The sequence below is a fragment of the Parasteatoda tepidariorum genome, chromosome 2 (assembly GCF_043381705.1).
Source record: "Parasteatoda tepidariorum isolate YZ-2023 chromosome 2, CAS_Ptep_4.0, whole genome shotgun sequence".
Classification (NCBI taxonomy): domain Eukaryota; kingdom Metazoa; phylum Arthropoda; class Arachnida; order Araneae; family Theridiidae; genus Parasteatoda; species Parasteatoda tepidariorum.
In genome coordinates, this window is record NC_092205.1 from 40,373,901 (window position 1) to 40,393,581 (window position 19,681).

General features: G+C 29.5%; 2 protein-coding genes across 3 annotated transcripts in view; one reads left to right on the forward strand and one right to left on the reverse strand.

Annotated features, from left to right (window-relative positions):
* The window catches only part of LOC122270551 (glutamate-gated chloride channel-like), a 12,792-nt gene extending 7,405 nt beyond the window's left edge, over positions 1 to 5,387 (forward strand). The window contains exons 3-5 of the mRNA XM_043048268.2: positions 61 to 195; positions 3,051 to 3,424; positions 5,056 to 5,387. Of these exons, the coding sequence (XP_042904202.2) occupies positions 61 to 195; positions 3,051 to 3,424; positions 5,056 to 5,253 (707 nt within the window). The 3' untranslated portion in view covers positions 5,254 to 5,387. The remainder of the gene's footprint in view (positions 1 to 60; positions 196 to 3,050; positions 3,425 to 5,055) is intronic.
* Positions 5,388 to 14,936: 9,549 nt separating this feature from the next.
* Positions 14,937 to 19,681, reverse strand: part of LOC107455410 (uncharacterized) — a 70,673-nt gene continuing 65,928 nt past the window's right edge. For both annotated transcript variants that reach the window (XM_016072965.3, XM_071177474.1), the window contains exons 6-7: positions 18,392 to 18,530; positions 14,937 to 15,296 (exon numbers count right to left, since the gene is read on the reverse strand). In XM_016072965.3, coding sequence (XP_015928451.2) covers positions 15,170 to 15,296; positions 18,392 to 18,530 — 266 coding nt within the window. In that variant the 3' untranslated portion in view covers positions 14,937 to 15,169. The remainder of the gene's footprint in view (positions 15,297 to 18,391; positions 18,531 to 19,681) is intronic.

Sequence of the window (19,681 nt, forward strand, 5' to 3'; positions counted from 1 at the left end):
TATATATATATTAGAATTTTTTATAATAAAGTAAATGTGTTCTAAATTATTGTATTTTAGTTGCTTTGGAACAAGATGAGCTGGAATTAGAATGGGACGCCCAACGACTGATACGCACGACATCTTTTCACTCCTTTAATGCTTATCTCATTTCTAATATAAGTGGAACTTGTGATATGTGGTTAACGTCACGAAGTAAGTTTTTAGATATAACTCTTTTAAAAGGAACAAGTTGTCTGAAAATTATGTTATTAATATTTTATTAAATATTGTTTCATTTTATCAACAAATTCATCATGAAGTATATGGTTTGCTCTCGAAATTGGCAGGATAGTACGTTTTAATATTTCTAGGAGTGAATATTTCTAGGAAATGTACTACTAATATATCGAAATTAATTTCCCTTATAATATTAGTTATCGCACTTGGTTATAAGGATTATTCGTTTTATTGTTGCTATAATGTACTCAAATTATTTAAATTTGTTAATTATCACTCATAACTAGATTATTACAGCCTAAAAAATCAGTAAATTCCTTAAAAAAAAGCAAAAATTGCTTTTAAAACTGCAAAAAATGTCTCTTGCAATCAATCTGAAGCATTTAGTTTCCAAAACCTCATATATTGTAGAGAACGTTAAGCCATGCAGAATTGAGAGAAATTGATGAATTCTAAAAAGTCGTGTTCCTAAATTACATTTTTTCAAGAACTATTTAACCTATTTCAAGCAAATATCGTATTTTTCATGTAAAATTATATTCTTTGAAATGGTGTAAAAATTGCATACAGTTCAATTTTTTTTCGACTGGTGAAAAATTTTTTTCAAAATTTCGCCATCAAATAAAATAGGTAAAAATAATAAATACTGGCCAAAAGTTATTTTAAAATTTTTTTATGCATGGAATTATAATTGTGAGCCAAGATTTCTCAATCCCTCCAAAAGTTCTCCAGATGTTGCGAAATAAGTAAAAAGCAAAATTAACTTTATGGGGTTCACACTTCGACCACTCTTCTGACAAAACTATTATATCCATATTTCCCAGATTGCTGCTACTTCCTATATTTCAGAAATGCGAATCCATTGAAAAAAAGGCATGTTTATTCAAAGAAAGGGATTTTTTGGTGTCTGTTTTTGTAACTCAAATATTGACTTTTCTATTCTATTAGCATTTTGAAGTCACCTCCTCGAACCATTAAGATTAAGTCCTAGAACGTGAAGATCCTATCACTAGATCAAAAGTTATTCAGTGTTGTCCGCTTTTTGTACATCGAAGTCTGATATATGCTCCCTATGACAGGTGTTTCTGGAGTTATCCTAAATTTCTGAGCTTTTATTCTTAGTCTTTCCTACCCTCAAAGTTTCCAGAAGTTATTAAGGTTTTCTATCTTCCTGATCAATAAATCTTCTCACTAGTGCACAATTGTCATCTTTAGCATAGGAGCTGTAATGCTTTACTACAAGTAGTATGCCAAAGTTAAAATGCGTGAAAAATATAATAATAAGCTCTCAAATATGCCCTAAAATTAAAAAAATGTCCTAAAGAGAAAGAAACTCTCCCAAAAGTTTAATAAGTGACCTGAAAAATCAAATAGTACTCTAAAAGTGATTAAAATATTAGGCCAAAGGGGTTCAAAAATAAAATAAAAAAGGCAAATGTCGTTAAAACCCAGACATTAGTTGAAATAGTAAGAATAAATTCATCAATTTATGAAATCTTTAATCCAGCAAAATTAGAAATTTTTTCGAAAATAACTTTATTATGTTATTATAAATTGTACCTGAAAACTTTTCTACACGCTACGGATATGTGATTCGTATTTACGGATACGCATATTTGAGGGCGGGGGATTGAATTTCTCCTAGACAGACAAGTGAGCCTTAATTTTCGATTTATTTTTTCAGGCTAAATCGGATAAAACCAATTGGACAAATAGTTTATAATTTATAAAATATTTAAGTACAAAAAGTACAAATTTGTTCCAGTTTAAGCTTGTGATACTGCTACCTGAACAAGTTAGACTATGCATTTTTGTACGCTGAATTAAATAAGACTGTAGAACAAATAATTTAAACGTTGAAAGAGTTTTTATGTACAAAAATTAGTACAATTTGTATGCATTTTACACTGCTACCCAGGAACTATCTGAACATGTAAGACATAATTGCCAATGCAATTTTGCATGCTAAATTGAATGAAATCAATACTAAGACGATCACTCTTATAGTCTCGAAGTTATACCCGTTTTATCTACAAAAATCAGAGTTTTGTTACATATTATAGCATAATACAGTGCTCTACAGACATTTATCCTTATGTATTTTTTCTAATTTAATCGAAAGAGATCAAACTGTAACGAAAAGAAATAACATTTCTAAAGTTGAAACAGTTTTTTTGTCTAAAAAGGGTTTTTTTTTAAATTGCAGACCTGAATTGAAAACCTTTATAATTTTTAATCTATTAGTTTCATCTTCTCAATTTAGTGTCAAAAATAACATCCAAAATTATGCCTGACATGCTCAGATTCTTCATGGAAAGTAATGTAAAGTGTATAATATAAGCGCGTGTCAATAGTAGTACTTATCATTCATACTTGCAATTTTTGAACTAATTATTTTATTAGTTTTTGTATAGTTTCATTCGATTCGGCGTAATAAAATGCATGGGAACAATATCTCACCTGCTTGGAAGGCAATATCAGATAGGTACACGTACAAATTTTAACTTTTTATACATAAAATGATTATAACTTATCCAATTGTCTCGAAATTGGTGTCATTTCATTAAGCGAAAACATACAAAAGAAAATATGCCTCACTTGCCTGTATATAAGAAATTCATTTCAGCCCCTCAACTCTCCAGCACTCCCCTTAAAAAATAGGGAAGCACTTGAGGAGATTTCAGGTGTTATTTCCAATATCAAAAGAAGCTTATTATAAAAAATATCTTATGTATTAATTGCTCCAAAGAAACACTCTTTTTTAACACATAATTATGGACTATTTACCTGATTTATAATACTATTATCACATATAATGTCTGTACTTTCAGGTAATAGTTGCCTATATATTTTACTTATTTTTACTCGAGATAAAAATTACTACATTACCACAGTTTTCTTGCCTGGAATAATTCTTGTCACCAGCGCATTTCTTGGGTTTTGGTTGGACAAAGGAGATGTCTCGACTAGAGTAACGATTGGAGTAACAAGTATGTTGAGCTACTGTACGACAATGATAAACTTCAGATCATCATTACCTGTCGTGTCCAACTTAGAGGCTATGAACTTATGGGATGGTGCTTGCTTATTTTTTATTTATACTTCTTTTGTTGAATACATCGTGGTGAATTATCTTTACCGATCGACATCATCCAAAACTTCAAGCGATTCTACAATGCATTGTGTTTGCAGCGCGAATGATAAGGTAAATTACATTGTATTTCTTAAAAAATATTTCTATTGTATATTTTTTAGAAAAATATATTAAACACCTCTAATTCTAAGCACATTATATACCTTCTATGCAAGCGAAAATGTTGAAGATTAGAAGATCAGGGAACTTAAATAATCATGATAGATATTGTAAGTCTTCATGAATACATAAAATCCCTATAATTTTTATTATTAGTAATTGATATACGGTTAAAAAAACCCGGATCAAATTTAAAAATTTCTTTCACTCAAAGTGCCAGTACTTTTCACTGTAAAATTAAAGCGACATTGCCAAGATAATTCTTGTGAAAAGAGAATGGAAGTGAATGAGAAAATAGAATGCTTCCACATTTTAAACTTATAAAAAAATTTAAAAGAAAACGGTTTTAACTGAAATGCCAACCAAATATATTAAGCGCTTCCATAAAACTATAATTTAATACGTCATAAATTACTACTCTAAATTGAATCCACAGATGAACATCACTTCTTAGTATTACCGCAGTTTGTTGCTGTTATAGCATCTCGTTTTCAAATTTTAAATTACCTGTCCTCAGAAAGGTTACTTAAAGGTTTAGAATTTGGAATAAAGAATAATTTTATTATGTCTCAGTTAAACGTTTCAGAACTCCTAAGAGTGGTAGGCTGCATCCTGACGACTCGAAATCATATAGCAATGTGGGGTCGGAAATACATATATCAGTCAATTTAATAAATACAAAACTGAAAAGTAAATTTAACTGAATAAATGGTTTGTATGATATGATTTAGGGTATCATGATAAAATTACCAAATTTTATCCCTATTATAAAACCATATTTTGTGGTTAATTTTACCAAAATCATAACCAAAGAGCTATGGTGAAAATCACCGAACTTTATAGTGTCCCCATAGAGTCAGTAACACAGTAAATTTTACTGTATTTTGGTAGTTTTGACAATACTCTCTACCTGAGTCGTGATGGCTCAGGGGGTAGTGCATTCACCTTGTAATGAGCAGATGATGTAGTCCGTAGTGCATACTTGATGTTGTCCGGACTCGAATTCCAGCAATAGCTGGTCGATACGAATCCGCATACTGCTTGCACCGACCACTGTGCTTACGTGAAATATCCTCAGTGGTAGACGGATGATGGGTTAAAGTCCACTTGCTGTCTGGCTAACCGTGGGAGGTTCTCGTAGTCTTCCTCTCCATGTAACGATAATGTGGGTTAGTTCCATCAAAAAGTCCTCAGCGAAGGCAAATTTCTCCCAATCCTTGACCCAGGATTTCCCTTGTTTTCGGGATTGGGTCCAAAATGACAAGGTTACGGAGTTGAACATTAGTAGTCATAAACCCAAAAATGGTTCAGTTGTTCAACGACGATTATAAAATAAAAATAAAATACTTCCTATCCCAGTGCATACTTTTTAAATGTTGATGTTTCTTATGGATGTATGTATATAATAAAAATAATGCAATAATTTAGTAAAAAAAAAGATATTTTTTTAAAACATTAGCGATTTTAATTCCAAAAGGTTCCTTTAGCAATTAAAATATAAAACTACATTATTTGAAAATTTTGAAACTCATCTTGATTTGTATGCTAATACAAAACATTTCAAAGAATTTTTCTAATTTCAGAATGTGGAAGAAATCGAGGATAAAAAAGAAAAGACGGATGCCAAGTGCTTAAGAATCCCGTCAAAGGAATTATCATATAAAATAGAAAGAGCTGTCAGAATTGTTTTTCCAATCTCTTTTGGAGCATTTGTCTGTTATTATATTATTGCCTTTGCTATTGTGTTTCCTTCAAGACAAAATAATTTTTACATTTATTAGCTTTTATAGCATAATTTAACAGTTTTTAAACCAAATTCGTTCTTGAATACTGTAAAAGTCTAATTGAAACATTTGATTGCATGTAAACTTATAAGATATGTTCTTTACTCACTTAAAATGAACGAGTGAGAATAACTCAACTTGAGTGCTATTTAACTCTTTCGTCTCGAAGAAAGCTGCCTTCTCTTCTTGAGTTCAAATCACTCAAGTGAAAGAGTTATATGGAAATAGCTCAAGTTTGAGTGAAAAAAATTTCCCTCAAGCTTGAGTTATTTTCACTCGTGTTTGAGTAATTTTCAGTATTACTTGAATGGATCGTTTTCAATGAAACTTGAGTGATTTTTCACTCGAGTTTGAGTGGTTATATGTATCACTTGATTGGGTCCTTTTAACTTGAATTTGTGTGAATTTCAATCATTTTTTATTCATAATTAGCATCATTTAAGTGAATATATTTTAATCATACTGTTCAATTGTTCATGGCTGAAAGCCCTTGTATAGCAAGACGGAAAAGAGAAAAAAAACTGGTACGTAAGACATTTCATTCCAGCATTTTTTTCGCAAAACTGCTTCTTTTCCATGATAAAGTAGATATTGTTGAACAGTTTAATAAAAGAAAAAGTAAACTCCTCTCAAAAACTAGCTATAACTTAAAAGGTTTCACTACCAGTCTTTCATCTTTTCCGTCTCGCTTTCACCCCTGCAACTGTTCAATGTGCACCATTCATCGAAGTACGCGTTACCAGATCGAACCGGGCGTTACTGCGTGTTCAAATCACGTCCGGAGGTCACCAATGTGGGGGGACGAGTTATCGACAAATTGGTATTGTCACAATGCCAACCTTCATCTATCAAAAGGGAACCTTATGATTGAATCAAGTTAGCATGTCTTATATACCAGTGAATTAATGTTTATTTTTCGTAGTGGTAGTTAAGCCACAAACGTAAAATAAAAATGAAGACATAATCAATTTAGATCACAGAACATAACAATTTCATTTAGTTTTATTATCGTTTGCTTTTTAAAATAAAACGATAGAAATTCGATCTTATAGCTCGCACGCAATTAAATAATAAATAAATCGCTCAAGTTTGAGCTAAAAGCACTCAAATATTGCTTAAATAAATACCACTCAAGTTTGACTAAACGCAAAGCAAAAATTTCGTGTATTTCACTCAAGTGGAGTTAAAAAAATTTAACTCTTTTTTGAGTAGGGGAAATCACTCTTTCATTTTAAGAGAGTAGCTTTAAACTATACCCTGCTTCAGTGCAAATTATACTATAGTATCATTCATTGAAACTAAATACCTATCTTAAAAAATACCTTAAATTAGTTTGATTTTGTAGTATATTATAATTGCCGCAAACTGTTATTATGTTTATAACACGAAACCTGCTAATATCAAAAAGACAGTTCTTGCATCAAATTTATGTAGCGGAGCATAAATTTTTTTAAAAGAGATTTCACTTAGAGTTCAAAAGCTTTCCGACAGATGGTGGAGTGGATAGTAAAATTTGACATTCTAAGAAAATTTTATCAAAATGTTTCAAAATTGTATTAAACGAATAAAAATTTCTAATTACAATATTTTCGATGTGCCAAAATCATATGTTATAATCTCAAATCCAAACATAGCAAATCAAATGAAAAAGAACAGTGGAAGGAAAATTCTGTGCTACCTGCCATAAGCTTTTGATTTAAAAACAAAAACTCTAAGAAAAAAATTGATGCCCTGTCACATAAGTTTGATGCAAGATTTTTTTAAAAACCCAAATCGTTTTCCTTTTTATTAATTTTTAAAAGTAGGCATCCTAATTTAGAACACTTTGTGGTTTAACTTGACTCCATACTAAGATGGAGAAAAATTTGCTAAAAATTATGTTTAAACACAATACTATATTTCCAACAGTGTACACTTCAAAAAAATTGGTTTAACATTGTATCCTCATATGGATATAACTAGACATATTAGTATAGTGAAAGATTTTTACAAGCTCTATAATTCGATCTTGTTTCTTTTAAGCTAAAACAAAGTTTCGTGAACTTAAGTTTAAGTTGCTTTTGCTTGAAAGATAACAGTAATCAACTTGGCGACATATTAAAGTTACAGGTAATTTACTGTTAATGTTATGACCCAACACAATCTAAAATTTCTAACAGATATGAATAGAACTAGAACTAACATTACTAATACTGTGAAAATTTGCTGCTCTCTCTATAAGGAGTTAAATTGAACCTTGCTACCCTTTAAGTTAAAGAAAAGTATCACGCAATTATGTTTAAGTTGCTTTACTTTTATGCTAGGAGTGGTTAGTCCATTGCAGTATTAAGCATATTATGACCGCTTCAGATCAATTTTAATTTGGATATGAAGTAGGGATATTTATTTCAGAAAAATAAATAAAATCATTTGGAAATTTTTTTTTATTATGTAAATCTTATTATAACGAACACGGCGACGTTTTAACGAAAGAACTCCCCAAAGGGATCAAGATAATCATACTTGTTCTTCATCAAGAAAAATCGTTAATTATTGCTCAGGCAGAGGTTATCACCCCCCCCCCCAAACCTTTCACCAGGAATTCAAAATTAAAAGTTAGTTGTTCTTAACGGACGGATAGGAGCATGGGAAAAAATCCATGGTTGGCGATTTATCGAAAGATAAAATGGCCGAAAGCAGAGTCAAGTCTCCGTAATTATTATATTTGAAAATACTCGTAGTTTGGTTAAGGCTAATCACCAAAAAGGACTGATAATTGGCATAACCATGTAACTGAAACATTTTTATGGAAAGAAATAAAGTTTACAAATAAATTATTATAGAAAATGTTATAAATAAATTCTGTTTCGATTTAGTCACGAAAGTGAGTTAATGAGTTAGTATTGCAATAAAAAGTTAGTCATTACTTTGATTGTTAAAAAAGAATGAAAATATTTGTATTTGCTTTTTATAATAAAAAAGAATGAAAATATTTATATTAGCTTTTAATAATAAAAAATAATGAAAATATTTATATTAGCTTTTTATAAAATGTAATGAAAATTAAATAATTAGTTTAATTTAGTTAAAATGCTAGTGAGAGTGATAAAAAAATAAATCTAAGAAATTAAAGAAATTTTAAAAACTAGAAAATATGTTATTATGGTATCACAACTTTTTAATTTAGTAATAATCAACTTGGCGCTAAAAAAAGTTAACAGATAATTTGCTCAATATTTTTTTCTAATACGATTCACAACCTCGTACAAAGCAGTTTGTTAAATATATCTAGAAAAATGTTCTAAACGTTACTGAACTTGATATACATAATATTAACATAATAAATTTGTCTGTGTGCTTATGTGTCTGAACCATTTGTGCTAGAACTCCAGAACCATTTGGCTAGAGACCTGAAATTTAGGCAGCAGGCGAAAGGGCAATTTTACCCCCCCCCCTGAGCCAAATAATCATTCAAAAATTTCAGTTAAATCGTTCGGGTATTCTCTCATAAGTTTAGAACTAGCCTTTGATTAAAATTAAACTACCGGGTGAGTCCGTTTTTTCCCCCCGAATATTGTAAAGATAACATCATTGATGTTTTCTAGCTCATAACTCCCGTTTATCAAAAAAAGAATTTACGGCATATTCTTTGACATTTAATTATTTTTATTCGTTACGTATCGAATATCTGTTTTTTTTTCGAATACGTTACACCCTACATTATGCCAATAGTTAGTTTTTACTTTGAAAGAATACATTTCTAAAATTGTGTTTCGCTTAATCCAGTGTTTCCCAAAGTGTAGTACGCGTACCCCCAGGGGTACGGGAGCAGTTTAGCGAGGGTACGCGTTCTTATACGAAATATCATGAAACAAACGAAAATTTCACTAAATTTTATTTAGAAACAAAGCTAGCCATGAAAATTTAAGATTACGTATTTTTATATTGGCTATTTTTTGCAGAGTTAACAGTTAATAATTAGGGGTATTAACAGCCAGTTGTGATTTTTAACTTTTGGGCAATTTTTTTTCAGTAAAAAATACATTCATTTTGTAATTAATGGTACACAGCGTTACAAAATATTTAGAAAGGGTACACAAAAGTAATAAGTTTGGGAAACACTGCCTTAATCCAATAACGCAAAGTCATTGCGAGGGGTGTCAAATAATCTCTCTATATAAAAATGTGTGTGTGTTCGTGTGTCAACATAGGTAACACCAGACAGATAGTTCAAAGTGCGAGGAAGGTCGCTGTTGACATTAGAACAGTCTACGACAAACCGTTCGAGTGGAATCAGCAAAAAATGAAACAGAATTTTCTGATTGGTTGAGCACTAGCCATTGTTTTAAATTTAAATGTAGAGGATTCAATAAATAATATATTTTGAAGCTAAAATCAGTGATATTTGCTGCTTATAGCTTTATTTGATCGAAAAAAAGAGTTTGTTTTAGAACGCGTGGACTACGCAAATATTTTTAAAGTTATCTAATACCACATGTTTTTTTATAGTTATTCTTTCAAAATGTGTTTCTAAAATTAACGGTAGTTGAAATGCAAAGAAACAATATTCAAAAGCAAAACTAACGGAAAAGTGGTACTAAATCATTTAGGAGAAACGTATAATATCTCCATACTACTATTAACACCAACAATTATTAATTAGTTTACTTAAAATATGCATATTGAAATAAAAGAAATAGGCATTGTACTAAAAAGTAAAATTAATAGAGCAAAGGTACTTATTCTATGTGAGGAACAGTAAGAAATTGACATACTATTATTGACTACTATGCCTAATTAATGTTGGCAATATGTAATAGTTGAAATAAAAAAGGCTATGTGCTGTGATAAAGAAATAAACTATGTATAGTTAAAATTCGATTAGGGGAACCGTAGCAAAGCGTCCTACACAAATGACGCTTGATTATTATGGTATTATAAACTACTGGTATTATTTTAAATGGTGCTGGTTTGATAAGAGTTCTACAACAGGTTCTACATTGCTAAAAAAGATTTTTTTTTCCAGTGGTAGCAAAGATAGTGTATTAATATGTTAATGAATTAGAATGGGAAGAGCTTTTTTACGCTACAACTTATAAATATTTTAAATTGTAACTTAAAGGTACGATAGAGAAATGATCAAGCTCTGTCTTATCAAATTAATTCTTTTTAGTTCTGAACACGTAATTACTATTTTAATTACTGTTTACATAATTAATTTTTTTCTAATTGGGATTTGGTGTGCTACCACAGATAGATGTTGTACTTGTTGTGTTGAAGGTGTATATCATGCACCTTCAAGACGAAATGCATTAAAATATTATAATGTTATAATGTATATATAATGTTATGCTATAATTGTTAAAATGTTGTAATGTATATATAATGCTATATTATAATTGTTATAATGTTATAACGTATATATAATATTATAATGTAAGGTACGAAATGCATTAAAATAGGTATAAAGTATTATATTGGTAGTTTTGCTCCTTGAAAGGGATATGTACCAGGGAAAATTGATAGCGGTAAATTTTGACCATCATAACTTGAACATGAGCAATAACATCATGCTAAATGAAGCAAAATACAGTTTATCTCTATTCTGATGGGATGAACTGAGATAAACTAGTTTTGCTTAGTTCAATAACATAAAATCATAGGAAAGGGTTACAAATAATAATAAATAGAAAAAAAATATTTTAGCTTTACATTGAAGAACTGAACCAGGAAGATAGTGGAAGTCAGGAAGTGGAAGAACCAGGCAAGTGACATTTTCAAAGAGGCTGTAATCAGAATACGGGAAAAGTGATAGCCAAACTGTTTTATTACCAATACATTAGAAAGCTGGACTGATAATTCTATGTCTTATTTTATTTGCCACTGCTTAATTTCGAATAACAGTCATGCCAGCATGCTAAAAATTTATGTAGATCAGTTTATTAAAATTAAAGGGAAGCCAAAAATAATTATGTTACATTAAACATACCTATATTGACGCAACCGATTTATGTTATTTTCTCTGATTCATTAATTCCCCTAAAAATATTACTGACCTGGTTCTTCCACTAAGATCTTCAGTTCAGTTTTCAATATGATTTCGTAGTGTTTCTCAGTACTGATTTGTTGATTCTTTTTCTTCTTTTCTTTATTTTAACTCCGTGCGAAGGACAGGTATTCAGCTAGTAATAAATAAATAAATAAAGCTGGAACTTTTAAACTTAACTAATGGTGCCTTTCAGTTTTGCACATAATTTGTAATGCTGTAAAAATATATCTAATTAATATATGCATTCAAAGTAATGAGTGTAAAATTTTTAAAAAAAATATTATTAAATAAGTTTTGACATTATCACTAAATTTTCCTTTAGGTGAAATGTATTTTTAAAGCTATCAAAAACTGATTAATGGTTTAGAAAGTAAGATTGTGGATGAAATTGTAATGGTGACTGAGCAAATTGTTTATGACTGTGAAATTTTAATTTTATATGCTATTTAAAAAATACTTAAGCGTGTAAAGTTGAAAGTATGAGCATGAACAAGAAGTAAATCTTCAGTGCGTGCTTTTTGAGTAAATTTCAAGTTGAGAAGAAAAAAAACTGTTTTGTGCAAAAAATTTCTAGAGAAATAATGGGGAATGATAAGCGGTTTTGATTAATGGATCTGCTTTTCAATAAATTTATAAAATCATATGTTTAATTAACTTAAGCCCAAATTATGAGGAAAAAAGAGTTTATAACAATATTTTTTTAAAAAAAACTCCTTGAATTAGTATTTAAGAAGTGATCTTTCTATAGCTCATGTTTAATTACATTTCGCACACGTTTAAAACATTCGATTCTTTCCTTTACTGTAAAAATATAACTCAATTTTAGCAGCTTTTACAGTTAAAATTATTTTTTGAGTTTTCAATTTGGAGAAAGAAAATTATTTTAGTATGTTAACGTTAACTGTGAGAGACGGATAAAAGGCTTGATTCTCTAAAGTTGTCGTTTTGTCGTTGGACTTTTCATACACCATAAAACTCATGATTTATTTTACGGTTTGCGTCCAACGTATGAAATGACTTCTTTCGTACAAAATGAAATAAAACTGTTTATTTCCTTTAAGAGAAATAATAAAAACTTCAGAGCAAAATAATAGAAAGAGTTTAATGCCGGTTATTAAAAATCTATAGTATATCAAAAGTTTTTTCCTCTTGTCTGTTAAAATATTACCAATTTATCTTTTATTTTTTTCTAATATACATCAGTTATGTAATTTGATATTATTTGTAATGATTTCTAAATATTTGTCCTAGAAACAGTAATATTTCTAATCTATTCTAAATATTTTTTTCCTGTCAGTTTAGAATGATTAATAAATAAAAATCGAAAGTAAATGTTCTTCTGGATTAAAAGAATTATAGTTCTGAACTTTCTGAAGTAATTAATTTATGCAAAACAAACTGAAGTAACTAATTTTCAAATGAATACATGAAAATGGAAATTAATGAATGAGTTAATGTTCAAAGTAATGAATGAATTTTGAGATTAATGAATCAATGTTATTATAATAAAGTAGCATAACTAAATTGACAATTAATATAAACTTAATAAGAAAATTTATTTTGGCGAACACTATGAACTATATTTTAAAAAAATTGATGTCTTAGTTTAAAAAAGTATCTCTGGAATTTTCTTCATTTTGTTCAAATAAAATGATTTTTTTTTGTAATTTTTATTGCTGCAAAATTACGGTTTCCACAGACGGCTAAGAACTGGATGATATTTATTTTGATTTTGAAAACCAATACATTCACAGATTAAAGAAAAATATTTTTAACACTTTGAAATTAAAATAAATTATATTGTGTAGTAAATTTTTTAAATCTGTGTTGATATTTAAGATTATCATTTAGATATATTTAAATAGAAAAGCATATTCTACTATTCTTAGAAAAGGTCAAATTATATTCGCTATTTTGCTTAGTTTCACCGTATTCCTGTATGCTTATTCCTACAGCTTTTAGTATGCTTTTGTATCGTTTTTAGAAATCTAATAAAAGTGTTGAAATAAACCACGCTTTCATGTACACCCTTGTGCAAATTAATTGAAACAAACTCAATAAATTCAGAAAACTAAGAGAAAATGCTATTTTATTTAAATTTATACAAACTCAAAAATCTTTAGTACATAATATGATCTCCACGACACTTTATTAACATTTGGACACGATTCGGCATGGATTCCACTAATTTTTTACAGTTATTTATAATATTTGTGTCCTTGTACCACACATGAATTAACGCCGTGATTAGCTTCTCCATAGTTGTACAGTCCATATTTAATAGGCGATTCTTGCATATGGCCCAGAGATTCTCAATTGGGTTGATATCCGGAGAGTTCCCTGTCCATTCCAATTTCTCAATTTGATTCTCAGGCATGAATTTCTTGACAATTTTGGTCGTATGGCAAGGAGCTAAATCCTGTTGAAAAATCCCTGCTCCATCAGCGTATCGTTTCCTCAACTGTGGAACAAATTTTTTACCCAGAATAGTAATGTACTGCTCAGAACGCATCATACCGTCAATACGCTGCAAAGGTCCAACCGCATTGTAACCGAAACAACCCCAAAACATCTTCTTTAAAAAACACGAAAAAAAAAGTTTGTTTCAATTAATTTGCACAAGGGTGTAAGTTAAACTGTTTTATATTTTGAAGAGTTGAAGCATTTTTGGTAACCATATTATAGTGCTGAATTTAACCAAGATTCCTTGCAAATTGAATCATAGTGCTATGTAATCAAGTGTATGAATCCCAACAATTTAGTTCAGCTTATTACCATAAATTTGAAAAATATTGTGGTTCAATATGTTACAAAATGTCTAATTCGTAGAGGAAAAATAATGGGATCATCAATGGACTAAGATTTGTCAAGCAATTTTTGATTCTTCCAAAATTATCTGCTAGATTGTATTTTTATGAATTAATTTTAACATTTATTCTATTGATTCAATTTAAAAACTTCTGCTAAGAATATATTACAAAAGAGATTTTTCTGTAAGTATGTTTCAGAAATATATATACTTTTTTACAAAAAAGTAACACGAAGAAAAATTCTTGTAAAATTATCCTATTATATAGTAACACCATTCATGATAATAGCACATCTATGGTTAATAAAATGACAACTACGGTATTTAAACCATTTTTTGATAATTCTGGTGTTATTCTGGTGTTATTTGGTGTAATTCTGGTGTTAAAATTATAATTTTTATTACCACATTTTTAGTGAAAAATACAAAACTTAAAAGTGAATTTAATTAATTGATTTTCATGTCATGCTCTAAAGTTTCGTAATAAAATTAGCAAATTTACCAAATTTTATCACATGTTATAAAACCATATTTATAGTCAATTTTATCAAAATCATTACCAAAGTGCTTCGATAAAAATTACCGAGTTTTCTGGTGTTCTCATAAAGCCAAAAACACGATAAACGTCACCACTTTCTGGTATTTTTGACCCTACTTTTTTTCTCAGTGACAATTTGAGGGCCAACTTTCTATTACTGAGTTAGAATTGATTAATTTTAAGTTAACAATATTTTTTTCGAAAAATATATGAGGAATGCTGAAATGAAGTAGATTTAAAAAGCAGTTTAAATTATTTTAAATAATCTGTTTTTGTTATATTGCCGTCAAATAAGAAACAGGATCATAGAAAGTAAAATTTTATTAGACACATATTTATTACAACACATTATTTGATTCAAACTCTCATGTTCACAACAAAATAATAGCTATCTCAGGTATTATTTGGCATATGTGTAAAACAACGTCTATCTCTTATCGCAAAAAAGATAAGACACTTCCTTCAAGATTATGAAAATATCAAACATGATTTAATTGTTTTGTTTTGTTTAAAGATGTTTTGTTTCCTCAACAGTGGGTCAAAACTTCGTTGACCAGTAGAGGGCGTTCTGCATACCTGAAGATCCACATCCCGATGTTGGACGCTGATTGATTGCATTTCTGTCTTGAGACGCAGACCCTACTCGAGAAGTACGAAGATCAAAGCTAAAAAGAAATAAACATTATTTTGTAAGCTAAACTAATAGTGATATGTTGCAAAAAATGTATAGTTTAGTAATTTTAATATAGTAATAGTTAGTAATTTGATAGTTTCGCAGGCTTATAATTCCTTAAAAACTTATCTACATTATACATTAAGATATTTTTTGACGGTCTTATGTATTTTTGTCTTTCGATTTTTTTCGTCTTTTAGTTTTATATAAAGGATATTCAAGATCAAAAAGTACTTTTATTCAAAATTATTTCTTAATCTGTCAGATAAACACTTTTTCTTCTGCGTTAAAAGAAGACATGCAAATGACCGATAATTTAAAAAACTATACTCTGTCGCAAGTTTAAGAAAAACCACTATTCCTACGCAGGGCTAAAGAGAATAGAAGGGCTGGTTCACTCCTTTGAAGTAGCTCTCGCCGCGCCAATCCTCCTATTTTCTCTAGTGACGTCACTTTGGCGCAAAGCTCGCACTTTTACTTCAAGAACGGAGCACTCGGTCTTACTAGCTCTAACTAATATTGGACCATTTCTTTTTGTGAGATATTCTAAGACATTTGTTATTTTCTATAATGACTTTCCTCAGTTTTTGCAGTGAATTTACAAGAATTTAAAACTATTATCGAAATGCCAGTTTGCACGATTGCAAATTCTGATAGAAAAATAAGTGGAAAAAATATAATTTTCCGCGTGTTCCCTAAAGTAAATGAACAACTATGTAAAGAATGGATTCCGAGATGACTCAGTTAATATAAANAAAGTGTCGATATATGCTTTCATTTTTCTTAATAATTAAAGTTAAAGCTGAACTTTTTAAAATAAAGTATTTATAGTGTCATTTTTGCCAACTAGTAAAACATTTTTATAAGCTTGAAATGGTATTTTTTTTAATATAATGCCCAAGAACGTTTTTTTGAACTATGTTTATGAACGGAAATAATGTGTTAATTAGGTAAAGTTTGAAAGCTAATTACCAGAAAAAGTCTAAACTTAATTTTACAAAGAGAAAGATGCAAAGTTATCATAATATCTTTGCTTGCGATCTCCGAGATCTGTGGACACAGTGACGTCATGAGGAGGGAAATCGTAGCTTCAGCTCTAAGAGCGGAGTGAACTAGCTCTTCTGTTCTCTTTAGCCCTGATTCCTACGCAGATGATCTTTTTGCGTATACGTGCACGCCAAATGAATGCCGAAATCACAGCGCAAATATCGCCAAGTTTTGAAACGACGTTGCACAGCCTCCTTAGCTTGCTTTCTTATCAACAAAAATAATTAATTAACAAGTAATGAGATTTATTTAAAAATTATACCTAAAAATGCGCGTGTTTCTGTTTGCTATTAAAGAAAGTGATGAAAAAATAGTAAGTATTGTTCCTTCAGACGATTTTGTTCTACAGCAAAACAAAAGTAAAAATTCATTTTCTGCCATTTGATTTCTAAAGAGCATGTCAGCATAAGACCCGCCATTTTCAATGGTCCAATCAAATCCAATGCTCTTACAACGTCATGTAGCTGTTTCTTTTTGACGAACGAATGTTTACCTTATTTATCGATATATGTCACCAAGTCTAGGATTTCAGTAGGACTACGAAACTATATGTCTAACGTGTTTAACTTTTAAAATTTTTTACATTGTTTAGAAAGCATATTTGCATATTTTGATAATGAGATAAAGCGGAACTAAATGCAGTCGCGGATGATTACATAAATCTCATACCGCAATGGTCTTTTCTTAACGGAGTTTAGTTTTTTAAAAAAATGGAATGGCATAAAAATGTAAAATGTGGGCTACGTTCGGCTAAGGAAATGAGTATTAATTCTTGCAAAACTTCGCAAATAGTAATAAAGTTCATCAACAAATAATTATATTAATCGCTAAATTATAAAAAAAAAGTGTTCCGCTGCCTGACAGAGCGTTTCAGCAATCAAAAGTATTTTCATGTGTTAATATTATTCTCAAACTGTTTCATGATGTTACTGCAACTGATTTTTATTTCGCAAATATTGTCTTACAGCTTTATAAGCATTTCTTTATAGCGCCATCTACAGCTAAACGTTGTTACTAATTTGTTAATATTGAAGAATACACAATTTGGTTACTCTGGTCATTGCATGCGTTGCTATGGCAACCGCTGCTGTTTGATAATTTTTTTAGAATTATTTTTTTCACTTTTTATTTTGTTATGCATTAAGTTGGCGAGTTTATTTTTGAGATATGGGACCAGAGAGATCCCATAAATACTTTTCGAGTTGTAAATTTCCTCATTTGAAAGATATTTTTGGTTTTATTGTTTTAATTAAAAATCAGAAATTCTAACCCATAGTTCAAACTGGATCATTTTCAATACTAATTCAGGTGAATATCACAAATAAAGAGAGTCCAAACTGAAAATACTCAAAACTGTTATATAAAAGTTTTTTTAAGTTAAAAAAAAAACTTTTTTTAACTTATGTTTATGTGTATGTTTGGACAATAAACATAAAATTTTTAAGATGAGTGTTACTAAAAAAATTATTAATATTTTACGGTATTTGAAGTAAATGAAAAATGTTTATTAAGATAATAGGCTTCACTTACAAAATCTCACATAAATTTGACCTGGTAAGTGATTTTATTCATTTGTAAAAACGATAAGAAATTGGGGAAAATTCTCTTAGGAGATAATTTCAGCCACACAAATAAAAGTAATAAAAATAATTTCAAGAGTTTTAAGGAGATCAAAAAGTTAAACCAATGTTTTTCTCCTTTTCAAGCTTACCATAAAGAAGGAAAAACAAATAAACTTTTGATAATTCCAAAATTATAACCTAAAATTTCGTCTACAACAGCGCAACATAGCAAACCTCAATACTATATAAAGTGAATCTACTTTGTTCATGATCTCCAAGTTGCAATTGCAATTAAAAAAAATTGTTTTTACGAAAATTATGTTGAAATTGTTTGAGCTGCAATGAGAAAAAATAAAACATGAGCAAATAAAGCGGATTAAAATTTAATGATAAATTATCTTATATCTTTATCGAAACATTTTAACCATTGACTGCTATAATGAAACGCAGTCTCATATCAATTTAGAAGAAAAGCTACCTGTTATTGGCGATAGATGATCCTTCTATGGCACTGATATCGGAAGATAATGCGTTTGCTTCTGTGTAAGATGGAGGAGGATCTGTTGGAGTTTGACACCTAACTGAAACACCTCCTGCAACTAAATGCCTGGCAAGACCTAAAAAGTTATAAAGTTATACGTGTTTAAGTAATTATAAATAATTTTGATTCAATAAGAAAACAATTTATATTTTTCCGTTTATTACACGTATTTCAAATATAAATCTTGTATTTTAATTTGGAAACACTAAAGTATTTTTAAAAATATTCTACACAACTGTTGACTGAAATTCTTGTAAAAAATATTGTCAAAATGCAAATCATTTCTGGGATCATTTCTTCCAACCTCCGTTGGACACCTTAGAAAAAAAAATTAAGAGAGAAGAAAGAAATGTATTTATTATTAAATGATATGCATAAAAACTATAATTGCAATTAAAGTTAAGAAATTTGCTGCCTAAGTTTTAATGGACTTGTAATATGTCTTCTCTTGACAAACGTTGCAGCCAATAACGTAAACTAAATGATCATTGTTACCATTGAAGCTTTTTATTGGTCCGCAAAACTTCTTGATCAGACCAATGAAAACCTACCTTCTTCATTACACTATTATTAACATTAGTTCTCTGGTCATCCAGTGGCAGCAGTTGAACCTGGGATATACATATATATATAGTCAAACCCCGTTATAGTGAACATGGTTTATAGTGACTCTCGGATATTGTGAACAAAATGTTCTCTCCCGTGTCTTGCTATACACTTATAATATTATTTTTTGTGGATATAGTGAACCAAAGGAAGAGAAAAAATTGGATATTATGAACTTCTTTCTGTCTTCGACTAATTTTTTTTTCTTCATTTTTGATAATTTTGAAATTTTTACATAAAATACATATACCGATTTTTAAAACCATCTGTTGAGTTGAATGTAGCCATAAGCATTCTTTGTTGTTTGATTCTTCTATCTCAGTTTCCCTTCTTTAAATTAAGGCCACCCCTAAATTTTTTGTGCGCAAGACAAAGAGTTATAAAAAATAGAAAGTTAATACATTTTTTGTTATTACAGATTGTTTTTTAATCATTTTTGTATTTCTTTTCATTGGTCAATTATTTAAATAATGTGTAATAAAAGGGAGCAGTTCGGAAAAATCAGTTAAAATTGTTTGCAGTATAGATATAGCGAACTCCCGGTTTTAGTGAACCGAAATTTCAGTCCCCTGAAGTTTCACTATAGTGGGGTTTGACTGTATAAGTATATATATATATATA